At 39.7% G+C, this 16,371-nt stretch overlaps 1 protein-coding gene across 1 annotated transcript in view; it reads left to right on the top strand.

The window, feature by feature from the left end:
- Positions 1-16,371, top strand: part of cacna1db (calcium channel, voltage-dependent, L type, alpha 1D subunit, b) — a 50,391-nt gene that overhangs the window by 4,774 nt on the left and 29,246 nt on the right. The window contains exons 4-5 of the mRNA XM_068753086.1: positions 15,154-15,293; positions 15,788-15,930. Coding sequence (XP_068609187.1) covers positions 15,154-15,293; positions 15,788-15,930 — 283 coding nt within the window. The remainder of the gene's footprint in view (positions 1-15,153; positions 15,294-15,787; positions 15,931-16,371) is intronic.

A 16,371-nucleotide genomic window follows, 5' to 3' on the forward strand; every position in this document is an offset into this window, starting at 1 on the left:
CTAGATGCAAGAAAATCTTGTTATGGTTTGACAAAAATGTTATTTGTCAACACCTAGCCCATTAGCCTGGCCAGCGGTTAATTTATTGTATTTTCTGGAGTAGCTAGTCGAGGCCATAAGGCAGGATAACCTATCTCTTTAGCGCAGACTGCTGTTTGGAGGGTGGGCCCTTCACTTGACATGTTTTGAAATCTCAGACAATCAGTCAGAAGTAATAATAGCACAGACAGACAGGCTTGTCTTGTTCAGCTGATGTAATGATGGACGTTTGAAGAGTCAAAAATCCCTCCGGTAGTTTATGCATAATAGACAGAAATAGGGAAACGTGTAAATCCTAAATCCAGTGTGTTTTTTTCTGCACCATGTTTAACCATCCCACCTCCATTAGGCAGTTGTGTTATCCTGCTAACAACAAACAAAAACAGAAAACAATCCTCACTTACCCGAACTGACTGTAATTTATTTCTATTTGGACCTCATTCATGGGGATTTTTTCATGCAGTGCACTGTGCAACCATTGACTTTTTTTTTGCCAAAGGACTTTCTTATAGTGTGTTAGTGTGTTGCATGCTCGGCAGATGAGCATAAAACATTGAAATGTGGTTTTGTTATTTGTTTTCTGCTGTCAGATTAAAACCATATGCAACTCTAATGAGTATAGTATTACAGTTGCACATCAGTACTTTTCTAGATTATCAGAATCAGAATACTTTATTAATATAATATAAATATAATTTATTTATTTAATATAAATTCTGAAAAAGATTTATTGTACATTTCTTAATCAGTTGTTTTATAAATTGTATTTTGTGTTGGTTGGTGTGTGTCAGCAACGAGATATGTGTGTGAAAGAGAGGAGGTGGAGGGATTAACATGGACAGTGGATTAATCATCAGTAAACGATTGGGTGATTCAGAGAGGAGATGGGAGGATGGGTAAAGGGATGTAGGAATGGTATCTGTCTGTCTGTCTAGCATATTGAAAATGCATTAAATCCTTGCTGAAATGAATAATTCAGAATTGATCAAGTTAATTTGCACAAAATCAGTTCTAGGGTCAGTGCTCTGGGGGGCTCGAGGTAGAACAGATGTCTGTGTGTGCAGAATATTTTTGCTGTCATGACTGCACGAGGTGAGCTAAAATCGCACATGGCGATGTCCAAAACATTCTGGCACATAAAACATGAGGTGCTTCCCGATTTTATCATACCCATCTCTGTGTGGTGCTGCTGACATTACAGAAGGCGCTAATTTGTTTTATTTTGTTTGGTCACAGTCTCTTGACTCTCTTCATCTCTCATTCTTCTGACATTACTAACCCTTTTTTTCCCCCATATTTACTGTCTTTGTCCTGCTCTGTATTCTTCATTTGTGTCTTCTTCTCTTTTCTTCTCTCTGTCAGTTCCTCCTTTTCTGTTTGACTAACACACCTTCTTTCTAGCCTCCTCCTGGGAATGACTATGATCATATTAAGCAGGATTATGATTTAGCAGATTTATGATGGCCCCTTTGGCTGCTCGCTGACCAACATACACAGCTCATCCTATATGAACCTGCCTACAGTATGTGAGTGTAGGAGTGAGGGATGCAGAGTGACTGTGCGATGAGTGAACAGCGTAGATGTATGTACTAAGAAGGACATGATTAGCCTTTAAATATTACATAATTGAGCAGATTACATGGTTATTGGTAACTTTTCACCTGCAGATCGGTCAAAGGCTCCACATGATAACCATTCATGACAATTAAAAACTCAAAATATGAGGGTCAGTCATGGATTTTAGGTGCATTGACATAATGAGGAAACGCCCACTGTCAGGAGATTTACCCTGACGGCGGCCTAACAGTTAACAGAACCAGTTCCATAAAGTTAACTGAACAACCAGTTTTGGACTGTTTGTGTGTGTGAAATGCATTGTCCCTATTAATAATTGTCAAATATTCATAGTGAAGAGAGTGGTTAACATCTTTAGATTTAAATACAATTAAAGAAAAGTGAAACACTGGATAACTATAGAGTTATGTTGGCAATACATTGCTTCAAATGCTTAAATACACTAAAATAAACTTGGTTCAAATTTCAACAGCTCATTCCTGATTTCACTCTTGAAAAGGAGCGACCGTCACGTTTTTGGTGATGAAGTCGTTTGAACTTATTTAATTTATGAATATTTGCTTTTAGGTTTTACAGACAACAAATAACAAATAGAGTTTGGCTGTTGGTCACACAGATGTTTTCTGTCAGCCGGAAGATCAAATGATCGCGAGTATAGAAGCCCACATGGTTTGATTATGTTGTTGCTGATCTCTTTGCTGGACTAAACAGATATGGACGTCTGTGAATGTCTCGGCCTAAGCTCCTCTTCATTAGTGGAGGGTCAAGCAAGACTTGCCAGTTTAATGGGAAAGTAGAACTGAATTTTTTTCTCCTCAGCCTTCGTATCCACTGCTATCTTTAACAAACATAATGTTACTGGATAGACCTCAGAGATGTGGAGAGAGAATCACTGGAACAGGCAGAGAGAAACAGAAAGAGAGAAGCAGGCAGGAACGGAGAAGACAGAAGAGGGAGACATGAGGGAAGCAGACACGCTGTCAAAGAGGGGGAGAGGGGGGGCTGACAATAGAAACCACTTCTTCTAGTTTCTACTGTATGCTCTACGATAAAGGAGAATTATTGACAGTCGTCCTTCTTTGGTTCCTTCCTCTCCTGTGGGAATTTCCCAGAAGGCCTCAGGAGAAGGCATCAATCTCACCACGTCTTTGAAAACGCTTTGATTGGGTGAAAGTACGCAGCAGCTCTGCGGGACCACGGAATTTTTCATGTAGTCAATCCTCCATTGTTTTTATGCCATTCTTGGATCCGGTATCTTATCTTTAAGTTAGCTGTCAAATGACACGTGATGTCATCAAGTCGATGTGTGAAAGAGATGATAAAGCTGCCTTACTTCTTGAACTTGGTGCAACACAGCTTTGTAACAACAGGGTGCAGATACAGTACCGTTAAATAAACCGCATTAGGCTCTATGTAAGAATGATAATGTCTCAGTCGTCATGTTGTTCAGTCTGTGATTTCGTTCTGAAGCAAAGAGCAGCACATCCTCAACCACTCTGGCCTTTATTAATCTTGTTAGGGCCAATGGGACCACAGGCTAATAGGAGCTGATTAGCCTGTTTCTGTGCCTGATTCACCTACTTGTGGCCATTCGCATTCACAAGGCTTCTTTTTTCAGAAAGAGATGCTAAGATGACTCACTGTTTCTCAGATTCATAACTGCGTCCTCAAGGCATCAAGGTTAAAACAGAAGCCAACTAGCAAATATCAAACTTCAGACTACGTGTAACGCAGCAATCGACCATCACGGTCGCAGAGATGTTGCATTAGCTTTGAAACATAACTTTGATCTTGTCATTTGCATTAAGGAAAATCACGAGTCACAGTTTGTATGCTTTTAAAATACGGTTGTGTATTAAGAACCTCTGATGTATTGCTAGTTTTTCCAGTGTATTGATTGGGACTGTCCACACCCAGCCTCATAAATAACATCAGGACAGTAGTCTCATTCACCCGCAAATATTTCCCCATGGTTCTGCATCTTCTTCTGACAGGCAGTTTGCTGCTGCCTGAAGGGGAAAAATCCAAAGATCCATTGGGAAACACTGACTGAGAGCTATAAGGTCAGTCCCAGTACAGTACTCTCAGTTATAGAGGAAAAGAACAGGATGAACAGCAGGGAACAATCTCCTTGTAGATCCATTCAAAAGAATACTTTGTCAACTACATTTTTCTGTTACAGTTTGGATTTGAATGTTATTATATTTAGTCGCTAGTTGCCAACCACATTTCATTTGTTTCATGTTAATTGTCCGTATGAGTTGTGACAGTTATCGTCAAATATTATCAAAAGAGAAATACATTTAAATATATTATCACTAATTTACCCTAAATGAGCGTCATCGAGAGGTTTTTGTTTTTCTGTGTTGCTAACTAGATGTAATGAGATTATAGTGTCTAATGCAATAATCCAATATCTTGTCAGTGTAGAGCATAACTGGATAATGTTTTCCAACATGAAATATGAATGTAATTTGTAAAATAATGTAAATGAATTCTGTTTTTCACTTGATTCATTTTAGTATATTGCAGATTTTTTCTATTGAGCACGCAACATAGAATTTAGTGGCACAATTGTTGCATATCTTTGCGTAGGCCTACACTGATATACAAATGTAGAGTACAAATCCGAGTGCAGATTTACAGGGGACAATCTGCCTGAAAAGGTTTTGGATATACTGAGGTCAGAGGTCGAAGTTCAGAATTCATCACTACCCTCAGCTCTCTGGGAATTGTGGGATTGTCCGTGATTGTCTTTTGTTTAGAGGAGATTCTCTCCTGTGCAACCTGCGGAATTGTGTCCAGTTTAGTTCCTTTGGTGGAGCTGCCTTCCTAATCAGGTTGTCCTGTTCCTGTGGGCAGTGTGGGCAGTGTGGGAATCCCCCCCAGCACACCACACTCTGGTAGATTGTGCACAGTAGAAGTCGGCAGATGTTGAATGATAGTAGTGCACGCAGCTTTGACCAGTCCAGCTCACTGCCCAGCTCCACCTGTATCTAGAAACTCCTCATTCCACTGGAGGTGGAATCCACAACCATCTCCTTCGACTGTGTGATGTTCACAAATTCTCCAGTAGAGCTGCTGTACTCCTTTTCACACCCAGCAGCCTCATTTCCTCACCTTCAGCTCCCTCTGAGGAGACCTGTCACCATCCTTGAAGGCCTTCTTCTTCTGGTTTGGAAAGCATAGGTTTCATTGAGATGGATTTAATTTGATTCATGATTTCGTCCTGCCTCTTTTGAGACGCTTCTTCACAACCTTGAAGAAAAGCTACGGTTGTGGTGCTATCCTCTCGTGGCTTTCTTTTGTGCTTTAAACTTGAAGTGTGAGCAGTGGTGACGGCATCGGCCCTGAGATATCAGAATCCGAAGACTGTGTGGCATCGCCATTCATGGATGGATTAGGGGTCCTTCTTTGGAGGTAAATTGGGTTGTCATAGCAGTGCTGTCTTGTTTGAATTACTGTGCCTTTGGCATTACTGACAACAGGGAAATCAACATCATGATGACCTCCAGCCCGCATCTCTTTCACTATGTAAAGCTAAACAATTATGGCAAACGCTTGGTTGAAAAATACGAATTATATAACTGTACACTACGTACAGTAATTATGCAGGCCTTAGAACCACTGGCAAATGGACGATAAATTGTTTAAAAAACGTATAGTTTCTTACCATTCACAACTCCTTGTACGCTTGCTGCCATTTTGAAAGGTCAAAGGTTATCTCATCTCGAATACTTAGATATCAAAATACATTTCCAGTTCTCCAGTAGAAAATACGACTTTAGGGGGCATTTATGTGCAATTTTGTGCAACTCGACAAGTTGAATTCACCATAATTACGACACCACATGAAGGCAGTATACATCCAATTATGAGGGGGTTGAGCTGCTTTGCAGAGGTTGCACTCGCTGAGTGCTTTTCTAGTTTTTTTTCTAACCCAAAACTGATTGAAAACACGATCCATGGTCCGTGTGTCTCTGAAAACATCATCTAGGTCATTTTGTTCTTTCTCTGTACAGAGATTCAAAGCTCTCTTGGCTTCAGAATCCTTAATGTCTTGTCCAGCTCCCAAAATGGGGGATTTTAGAAGATTACAGGATGCACCGCTCCTCCTTAAATCAATCAAGCTGCTCCGTTTAGTCTGCGGTGTGTACTTCTGTAGTGGGGTTGTTGGTAGAGGATAACACATCTCAAAGCTCAGGGAGGTGGAGTGAAGGGAAGCAGGACAAATACACATAATCCTGACACCTTCACTAAATTAGTAGGTTTTAATTAAAATTGCAATTTAAAATCGTGGATCTGTTAATTGAGCGAGCTGTGCATAACAAAAACTATCAAAGCTTACCAGTCAAGGTAAACACATCCCTAAATGTGTTTAACCCTTCAGGGCTTACAATAATAATACAAACATATGAAGAATTAATTTAGCTATTGTGATTCAGAATACTTTGTGTTATAAAATGTGTTGTAAAAAGAATGTATTGGAGCTATATATTTAAATTCAAACAGATCAACTTTTAAAGCACAGTAAAACACACTCCTCCCTCACCTCTTATGTGCTGCTCAATGTTAAAGACACTTTCTGGATGCATAAGTCAGTTAATATATTATTTTAAAAGTTCAATTATCTTCATCAAGATCCTTCTTCAGTAATCTTCAAGTGTTCACTGAAGCTCATCAATAAAACACATTTAAATCAGTTGGCTTGCTGTACTGGACACATCAATTGTGAGTATCCAAACTTTAATTGTTATTCTCTACCCACATGTGAAACAAGCCTGATTTCCATGTCAACATTATCTCTATCGTAGCTGTAATAGAAGCACAGAAGGGGATTTACACAATGTGCTAGTGCAGTGGTCCGCACAAGGCTAATACACAATGTTAAGGGATTAATTGGTCATTGTGGGAAATTAAACAACAGCTATCTAACTAATCATTAGGAGCACCATTCCCACATTTCCTGGAGAAGAGTGTGGGCAGGGTTTGGGGTACCTATCCTTGTCTCTTCACTTCCTTGTATGTGACACAGAAATGGCATTAAGCCTGTTATTCACTCATTGTTAAGGAACCCCTGGAAATTGGAGATTATGTATTTTTAAAATATTTTTTAATACATGGACTATGTATGTATTTATGTATGTATGTAGTAAGACAGAAGGCAACTGCAATTTTTCTGCTTAGAATTATTAAAATCATCCTTACCCTGTTAGTAGATGATGTAAAGTGGCAGTGTTTCCTAAAACTGTTGATGACTTTGTTTAATTAGAGACAAAAATAATAATAATAATTTGTAAATGTGATAATATAATTAAATTGCACCATTTAAATTGTCTAATTATTATTTTTCTTTTTTCTTTTTTTACCCGTAAAAACAAAAATCTGTCTATATTTATAGTAAAATATTTTAAAAGCATTGGGTTTATGTAGCTGAAGCTAAAGTAAACTCAGGATGAGCTATCCACAGATTACAGTTTAATCCTTACGCCATAATCCGCCCCTTTCACTGGAAGCTTTTAATGTGGAGCATCTGCAGAGTTTAGTTTTCATTAACAAGATTTCACATGCAGACCTGTCTGCACATGTTTTGTTTTGAATTTTGAATTTTCTATTTTATTAGGTGGTTGCAGACTTTTGTCCTGCATTTGTATAATGTGAGAAAACCCCAGGAACCCTTTCAGGTCTGCTGATGATAATTTCAAAATGTACTCAGTCAATTTTCTGGATTTTAAAATTGTTGTATGACCCTTCATAATAAAGAATGTCCTAATAAAGTAGTAATCTTCTTCTGTTTTTTATGATGATTAAATTCATTGTACACTTTTTTCTCTTTCACAGTTGGTTTTAGACATCTGACAGGTTTGTTCTTGCTCTTCTGCATGTATGTTAGTTCAATATATAAGAAAATGTGCTGTTTGTTGTCTCCACTGTTCTGTAAAGTCTACATTTTGCAGATGTAGCACTGTTGATTATCTGAATTATTCTTTGATCGTGACCTGTAGAGGTTGACTGAACTAAACACACACACACGCACACGTACACACTCCTCCACACACACACACACACACACACACACACACACACACACTTCATAAGCTGTTCAGTAATCAGAGAAGCAGACATTTCAGAGCTATGCAAACAGCATGAGGATGGAAAGAGAACACTAAACTGGATCGCGGCAGGTGTGTGTTGGAAAGCTCTTCAGTGTGAGGCCGCTCTGAGTCATTCTGCTTGTTGACCGCAATGGGTCATCCCCCAGCTACTGTAGTGGTACACTACTCATCTTACACAATTAGTAGCTGAACAAAAAAAACTCTATAGAAAATGTTTTATGAGTTGTTCATCTGGAGCATTCCTGTGTCCATCATTCTTTTATTTGTCAGCACCGACACGAACACATATCTGTATACCACATGTGTCAAAGTCAAGGCCGGGGGCCAAATGCGGCCCGTCACATAATTTTCAGTGGCCCGCGAGAGGTGTGTTTTTGTAAAATACTGCATCTGTTACGTGTTCTTAGCAGCTCGCAGTTGTTGGTGGTACTGCAGTCCTGTTCCTCAACTGTGACAAAAAAGTTGATGTATTAACTTGTGTTGGATGATATTTTTATTTATTAATTATTTAATATTATTTACTTGTCAAATTCCATAAACATCGGTCAATAATCAACTAAGATATTGAGGAACACATTTTAAGATCCATTGACTGTAATGCTAATGAAGAATTCTAAGTAATTCAGAATCCAGGATCTCTTCTGGATCGTCACCATAATTTAATCATCTGTTCCTGATAACATTCCCAACATTTTCTGAAAATGTCATTTTCAATTTATATGCTTCCGCTGGGCCAGATCATCCGGCGGCATAACGTCTCCTTTCATTGTTATGCAGACGACACACAGATATACCTTCCCCTGAGACCTGGTGACCCAGCAAGCCTAGCTGCTGTTTTTAATTGTCTAGACGATGTTAACTGTTGGATGGCACATAACTTTCTTCAATTAAATAACTCCAAATCAGAAATCATTCTATTTACCCCCCCCCTGACTCCTTGTCCTTCAGTACTTTGTCCACTATCACACAACCTCAAACCCACTGCAAAAAACCTGGGAGTTATATATTTTTCGGTATTTTAAACATACAAAGGGCGCGCGGCTCAAAAGGCGCCGGCATGATAGGTGCGCAAAATAAAGCGGAAGCAAAACTGAGTTTTGTACACACATTTTTAATCGTCATTAATCAAACAATCAAAACTGAATTTTGTACACACATTATTAATCGTCATTAATCGAATCCATTAAAGTCCTCATCCTCTGTTTCTGAATTGAAGAGCTGCGCGAGATCTCCATCAAACATGCCGGGTTCCCGTTCTCCACCGTCAGAGTCACTTTCCGTGCCGTGTGGCGCCTCAGAAATGCTCGATTCCCACATTCCTCCACGTAGCTGATGGCCTTCAGTTTAAACTGCGCTTCATAAGAGTGTCTCTTTGCCATTTGCAGTAGAATCGACTACTGCAATAGCATTCTCTATGGACTGCCATTCAACAACCCTACATAAACTGCAATACATTCAAAACTCTGCTGCTCGCCTCCTTACCCACACCCGCTCCCGTGAACACATCACCCCGGTCCTTAAAAACCTTCATTGGCTCCCGGTCCCCCAACCCATACAGTTCAAAGTCCTCCTCATCACTTTCAAAGCTCTCCATAATCTGCCCCCCCCCCCCCTACCTCACAGATCTGCTCCACCATCACACCCCATCTTGTTCCCTCCGCTCTGCAGACGCCAACCTCCTCTCCCTCCCCTGTAGGACCAAGCTCCGAACCTGGGGTGATAGAGCCTTCTCCATTGCTGCACCCACACTTTGGAACACACTCCCACAACTGCTACGTGCATGCCCGGATCTAAATTCATTTAAAAAAGATCTTAAAACATATCTGTTTAACATTGCTTTTACTTTATAATTGCACTGTTGGAATTTTTATTGACTGCTTAAACCGTGTTCACTTTTAATGTATTATTTTACTGTTTGAATTTTATTGATTCTATATCCGTGTTCACATTTTTATTGTTTGTATTTTTTGTTTTATTTTATTGTTTTTACTATGTACACTGTAAAACGTCTTTGAGTTCTAAGAAAAGCGCTATACAAATAAAATGTATTATTATTATTATTATTATTTTCGGGGCTGTTAAAAAACGATGTTCTGCGCACATACCTGTTCTTTTATATACCTGTTCACCCACGCCCACATGTCCCCCTTTACGTTCAACATTGTGTCCTCTCCTATGTCCGCCTTACAACAACAAATAGGGCGCACGGACCAATGGACGCGCGGCACATTTTGAAAAAAATCTAAGACTTTTAGGCACGTCCTATGGGTGTGAAAATACGGTAATTCTGGTACAAACTGGTATCCTATCAAAACCCATTAAAGCCCATTAAAGGCCACACATCAAAAGGCATATCTTTGCCTTTGATGTGACCTTCAAAGATGTTATAAAAGGAACCAAGTGAAAAGTCCAGAACCACAACAATGACCGAGAAAGTCTTCAATGACAAGCTAATGCAGGAGCACCTGAGGGGCGAGCTGCTGGACAGCTCGGTTCAGGTGTCCAAAGGAACGCAAACAGGAAATGTCAAGGTAGAAATTGAGGCGGAGATACTGGCAATTAATCTTGAAAAGGTCGCACTCCAGAAAGGTGGCACCTCCTGGCACCAGGAGAAGGAGAAGATGGCGAAAGAGATCTGTGATCTGAAAGCCTGTGTGGCTCAGAGCAAACAGGAGGTGGCAAATATCACCTCGGATTGGAATGAGACCAAACTGTCCCTATTGGAGGACAATGAGAAGCTGAAGCAGACACTTAAGCTGAATGAGCACCTGTGGAGGGAGGAAAAATCATCTCTCAACCAAGAGATGACTGATCTACAGACTAGATTAGATCAGATTAATATTTGTCATTCCACTGAGAAGAAGGACAAAAAGGAGAAAAAACAACTGTCTCTAATGGAGAAGATAAAGCTGCGGTGGAAGCAGCCTCCTAAAAAGGAGCAGCAGGAGGGTAAACAAACCCAGAAGCTGTGGACAAAGGAAAACTCCACTCTCAGCCGGGAAATAACTAAACTGAAGACCACCCTGCAACAGAAGGAGCAGGTGTGGAAGGACAAAGAAAAGGCCTTAGCGTCCAAGCTGAAGGACCTCAGCAAGGTGTGGGAGGACAAAGAGTGGAATTTGAAGTGCGAGGTGAAGTGCCGTGATGACCTCATATATATGGAGATAGACAATAGTCTGTCTCTATCGAATGACGTAAAGCGGTGGAAGAAGCGCCTGAAAAAGGAGCAGCAAGAGCGTGAACACAACGAGCAGCTGTGGACGAAGGAAAGATCCTCTCTCCGACAGGAGATTAGTGATCTGAAGCACACCATGAAGTTGAAGGAAGATGCGTGGAAGGAGAAAGAATGTCTGAATGACCGTAATGCCCCGATAAAGAAGGGAAAGAAAACCCAAAGGGATCTAATGAAGATCATAAAGCAGTTGAAGGAGTGCCTGAAAATGATGAAACAGCATGTTAAACACAATAAGCAGCTGTGGAGGAAGGAAGTGTTCTCTCTCAACCAGAAAATAACTCAACTGGAAAGCACCCTGAAGCATAAGGAATATGAGTGGCGGAAAACAGAATATTACTTGAGGTCCAAGCTGGAGAAACTTGCTGCCAAATTAAATAAGAAGACGTAAGGAGAAGCAGTACAACACAAAGTTGTACCGCTTTTAGTATGAATGTTTACGAATGCTTTTTGTTCCTGGCCACAAATATGTGGTCAGAAAGCCCCACAGATCTGTGGACAGTTGTGTGGGAATCTCCATTATCTTCTCTGGAATAACACAGAAATTGCAGAAACTGCATGATGGCGACACTGCTGCAATGTGTGAGGTGGTTTGCACACATTTGAAAACCCTTGAGAAGAAGTTGTCATTTTATTTCTATTCAGCCTTCACAGAACGCCTTGACTGGTTTAGGGACCCACACAGCTCATCATCCGGTGCTGGAAAGGACTTGACTTTAAAGGAGCAAGAGGAACTCATTGAACTGAAACAAGATGGTGGTTTAAAGCTAAACTTTGCTGATCTTCCTTTGGACAGTTTTGGTTATCTGTTTGCCAAGGAGTTCCCCATTCTGGCCAACAAAGCTATTTTGACATTGCTCCCGTTTTCAACCACATATCTGTGTGAGCTGATCTTCTTAAGCTCGACTGCTATAAAAACTAAAAACAGAGAGAGACTGAGAGCTGTTGAGGAAGAGCTTTGTGTGTGTCTTTCTACCATTACTGCCAGGATATCCATTTCGTGTTCATCCAAACAGCCCCAGGTTTCACACTGAGTATAAATCAGGCATGGGCAAACCCAGGCCCGGGGGCCATATGCGGCCCGTTGGTCTTTTTAATCCGGCCCGCCAAACTATATCATGAAATAAAATTGTATTATAATTAAACCTCATTCATTTTACCTTTTCCCTGTAATGCTACCTGTAAAAGGCCAAATCCTTTAATGCAATAGCTTTCAGGTGTCATTTATATTAGATCACACAAACACTCCATCCATCTGTTCTTGGTCCGGCCCATCTGTCAAATTTTAGAACCTATTGTGGCCCACGAGTCAAAATGTTTGCCCACCCCTGGTATAAATACATTAAAAAACTGGATTATTAACTATATTAACAACATACTGTGTTAGTGTCATTTTGTGTCATTTTGGTTGGTGGTGTGCCGCAGGATTTTGTAAATGTAAAAAATGTGCCGCGGCTCAAAAATAGACTATAATGACAACGTACACTTTGTCGCTTTTGCACGCATTTGCACAAAATTGGGCCCTGGTCCCAGTTTCAGCAATAAAACACACATATTGTGTGTCTTTTTAATTTTAATTTATTGTTATTTTGCATCTGTGGAGTAATTTATTTTGATTTTATTTGTATTGTTAAATGTTGATGATTTATGTATAAGGACTTTCAACGGAAACAAGACCGCAAGGGCTTTTTTGAAATGCTCCTCTTAGACAGGATGTTTGACTGTACTTGTACTGTAATACATGCTACTGTTTGACTAACATTCTATCTAATAAATATATTCATCATCATTATCATCGGCGGAGATTATTACAGCAGCAAGGAATCCATATATTTTTACAACTATGCAATTGCATATGTAATGTTTGTAACTTAATTAAGTATGTAGTAGTAATAAATAATCAATACAGTTATTTAGCAACAAGTTAAGGAGTGGCCCTTTGAGAGCAACCATAATGCTGCTGTGGCCCTCTGACATTTGACACCCCTGCTGTATACAGTGGAACCTCGGTTCTTGAACGACTGTAGTTGAACGACTCGGTTTTCGAACAAAAACAATTGAGTTTAAAAAGCCTTGCTGAAACAAAAATCGGGTGTAGTTTTGGTGATCTTACAGTGCGCTTGCCTGCACAACCAAACAAACCCACGCATTGTCTAAGTTGCCTTTACTAGCAGCATTTATAATCCCTGTGTGAAACTGTCTGGTTGGCTTGCTGCCTTTCAGAAGTGTGTGATCTACTGTATGTGTGTGTGGGTCTCAAGATGAGTGTTTTTGTCTTTCAGTGTGCATGAATGTGTCTGTGTGCCATGTGCACTCCGTTTGTGTCCTTTAAACCAACAAGAGAAGTGCTTCGCTTAATGAGCCTTCAAACCACTAACCTTTTGCGTTTTGAGGAGACAGAAACGGAAGCAAAGGGAAAGACGGGGCTTGTGTGTGGAAGAGATAATGGAGAGAAATGTGAGCTATGTTTGAGGTGTTTTTGTGATGGAGAAAGAAAAAAAGCGGGAGTGAGAAAGTTTAATAATGTGTAAGCACAATAAATAGATGTTCGTTGCGATGTCTATATTCACAGACCTGTTTCTATTACAAGAAACCTTGTTGCCATGGAAACATGTGGTTGATGCAGCAGGACATTCAGTATGACGAGGGTTTTCATTTTTGAGAAGGCAAGGTGTTTTTGTGTCCCTGAAATCTGTATTTCTGCCGAAGTGTTCACAGCGTTGGTGTTTCAGTGCAGCTTTTCACAGAAATGATCTCTTAGTCAGACAGTGGTAGTGATACAGACACATTTTAGTTTGGATTTCGTGTCGCGTATTTATGCATATATGATTTGTTGAGCTGAACGCAGGCACGGAGACTACTGGATGGGTTTAGAAGTGAATTCATTTTTCTATTTATTTTATTTTTTTAGGTGTAGGAACGCAGATGAGAATATGGACGAACTGAGGTTAACGGCTGTTCTTTCACTTCACATCCTTTTATGTCAAACTATTTAATAACTTGCAGTGTTATTGATGACCACCAGAATACATCATTATCATGTTGACAAGGCAAAAGCTCCATAAATTCAAACGGACCTTTTTGCACCATGAACGGTCAGCCTTACATTTTTCACCCTGATCCTGGATCAAAACCTCTTAAAACGACGACCTAAGAGTTTAATCTTTTTCTTGGAAAATTACTACATTGTTTGAGTTGTTTTTTCTCTATAAATAATAAACCATCACTTTTGTCTTTGACCTTGTCCAATTTCCAAATATTTCCTTCAATGTAGAAAACTATTGTACTAGTTGATGTACTTTATGAGTGTTACCTTGTCTGTTTATTTCTTTTTAGTGTATATTTGTAATTGACAACCAAATATGGACAAAGATTATATTGAGCACATTAGTGGTCCTATTTATTTGCGTGTGCGTGTGTCTGTAGATACACGCACACACACAGACAAAGCATATTAATTTATTTTGTGAGGCTGCTTTGATTCAGACCCGGTATGTACTGCTGTGCCAGTAATGTTTGTCATAACATTAAATGTCATGGACACTCTCAGCTGACTTTCAAATTAATTAATTAATAATCTGTTGTGATGTCTTTAGGAATCCTAAAAGGGGAATGCCTTCATGGAACGCTGTATTCTTTTTTTTTCTACTCTGGAAAATACATTATACAATCATAGGGAGGTGGTGAAAGATAACTAGATACTGATAAATAAATGATGACAATGGCCTAGAATCTGCACTGAATTATCATAATGTCATAATTGTATTCTTGTTCCGATATAAGTATTTCAAGTTTGAATATTGTTGTTAACATCTATACAGGCACAGTATATAACAAAACACATTTAAATATGTGGTTTTATTTATGTAAGTTGTTTCTGCATGGTGGATTGTATTTTACACTGTTCTCTGCCACCTACTTTATTTCTGAGTCATATATGTGATATGTGATTCAAAACTAGTATATATAAATAGATTTCCCATTATACATTGCAGGAACACATGTTTTGCTAGCGTGCCTTACCCTTGTTCACCTCATGGTTTCTTACTTTCTCAGAAGGACATTGTTTGGTACAGAAGTAATTTATTTTGTAAAGATTAGGTAACAGTTTACAAGAGTATTGTATCCAATTCTCTCTGTTTTCTGACTTATCTCCCCTCCGCTACTCTTTGTTCCTTTCCCTTCATGCAGGAAACAGTAGAATATGCCTTCCTGATCATTTTCACAATAGAGACATTTCTGAAGATTATTGCCTACGGCCTGGTCATGCACCAAAACTCCTACGTACGAAACGGCTGGAACATGCTGGACTTTGTCATCGTCATAGTGGGGTGAGCTTATAGGTAGCACATAATATGTATGCACAACTCCACAATTACACCATACACACGAGCACTTCTACCCTCCCTCATGTTCTTAAATACACAAATGCATTTATGCATGGAACATACCTATTAACCTAACATTTAGCTGTACATCATTTGCATAGATGACCATTTTATTATTCTCATCATGCCCAGTAACAGCATGACAGTGATGTTCTAGCATATGCACAAATGGATACACAAAAACACACACACACACAATGTACATGCATGTACAAACACAATGCACATTGAGAGAGATCTGCAGATCAGCTGACCTCAGAAGGCCTTTAATGTAAACTAATGTGTGTAAATCTGAAATGGACATAAAGAGTGAACCCGAAGCCTGTGCATCGTGTTCTTAGCTTTTTGTCTCTTCTATTTTCACTGCTCTCACTCTCTTTTCTTCTCTCTCCAACCTGTGCGCCTCTCCTCCCCACTCTTCCTCTCCCTTTCATCAGGTTGTTCAGTGTGGTTTTGGAGATGATAACCAAAGACGCTGACTCGGGCGGCCAGACCGGGGGCAAACCTGGGGGTTTTGATGTGAAGGCCCTCCGAGCCTTTCGCGTGCTCCGACCTCTTCGCCTTGTTTCTGGAGTTCCCAGTGAGTTTGCACAGAACTTTCAATTACAGTGATATGGCCGGAATGGATTTTTTTTATTTTTCAGTTATTTTATATGGAAAAAGTTATTTGACATACGAGCGATTTGAGTTACGAACTCAGTCCAAGAACAAATTATACTCGTATGTCAAGGTATTACAGGAATGTCCTGTATTCTAGCTGTATTTAGAGTCTTTGGTGGATTCTTATACAATCTCAAAAGAAAAGATTTGTGTAAATGCATCTGCGACACCTAAATAAGTCAGTGGGCATAACTCCAACGTGCTCAAAAATATTAATTAAGTGGCCACCAAAATTATGTACCAACAACAGCAAAAAATTATCTAAATAAAGGTTCAATAAAGCAGGCGAGTGACTGGGTGTGCACATCCGCCCACACAGTCTTGAGCATAGCTCAAGCAGCATAGCTCATCTCACCTGTAT

The sequence above is a fragment of the Brachionichthys hirsutus genome, chromosome 2 (assembly GCF_040956055.1).
Source record: "Brachionichthys hirsutus isolate HB-005 chromosome 2, CSIRO-AGI_Bhir_v1, whole genome shotgun sequence".
Lineage (NCBI taxonomy): Eukaryota > Metazoa > Chordata > Actinopteri > Lophiiformes > Brachionichthyidae > Brachionichthys > Brachionichthys hirsutus.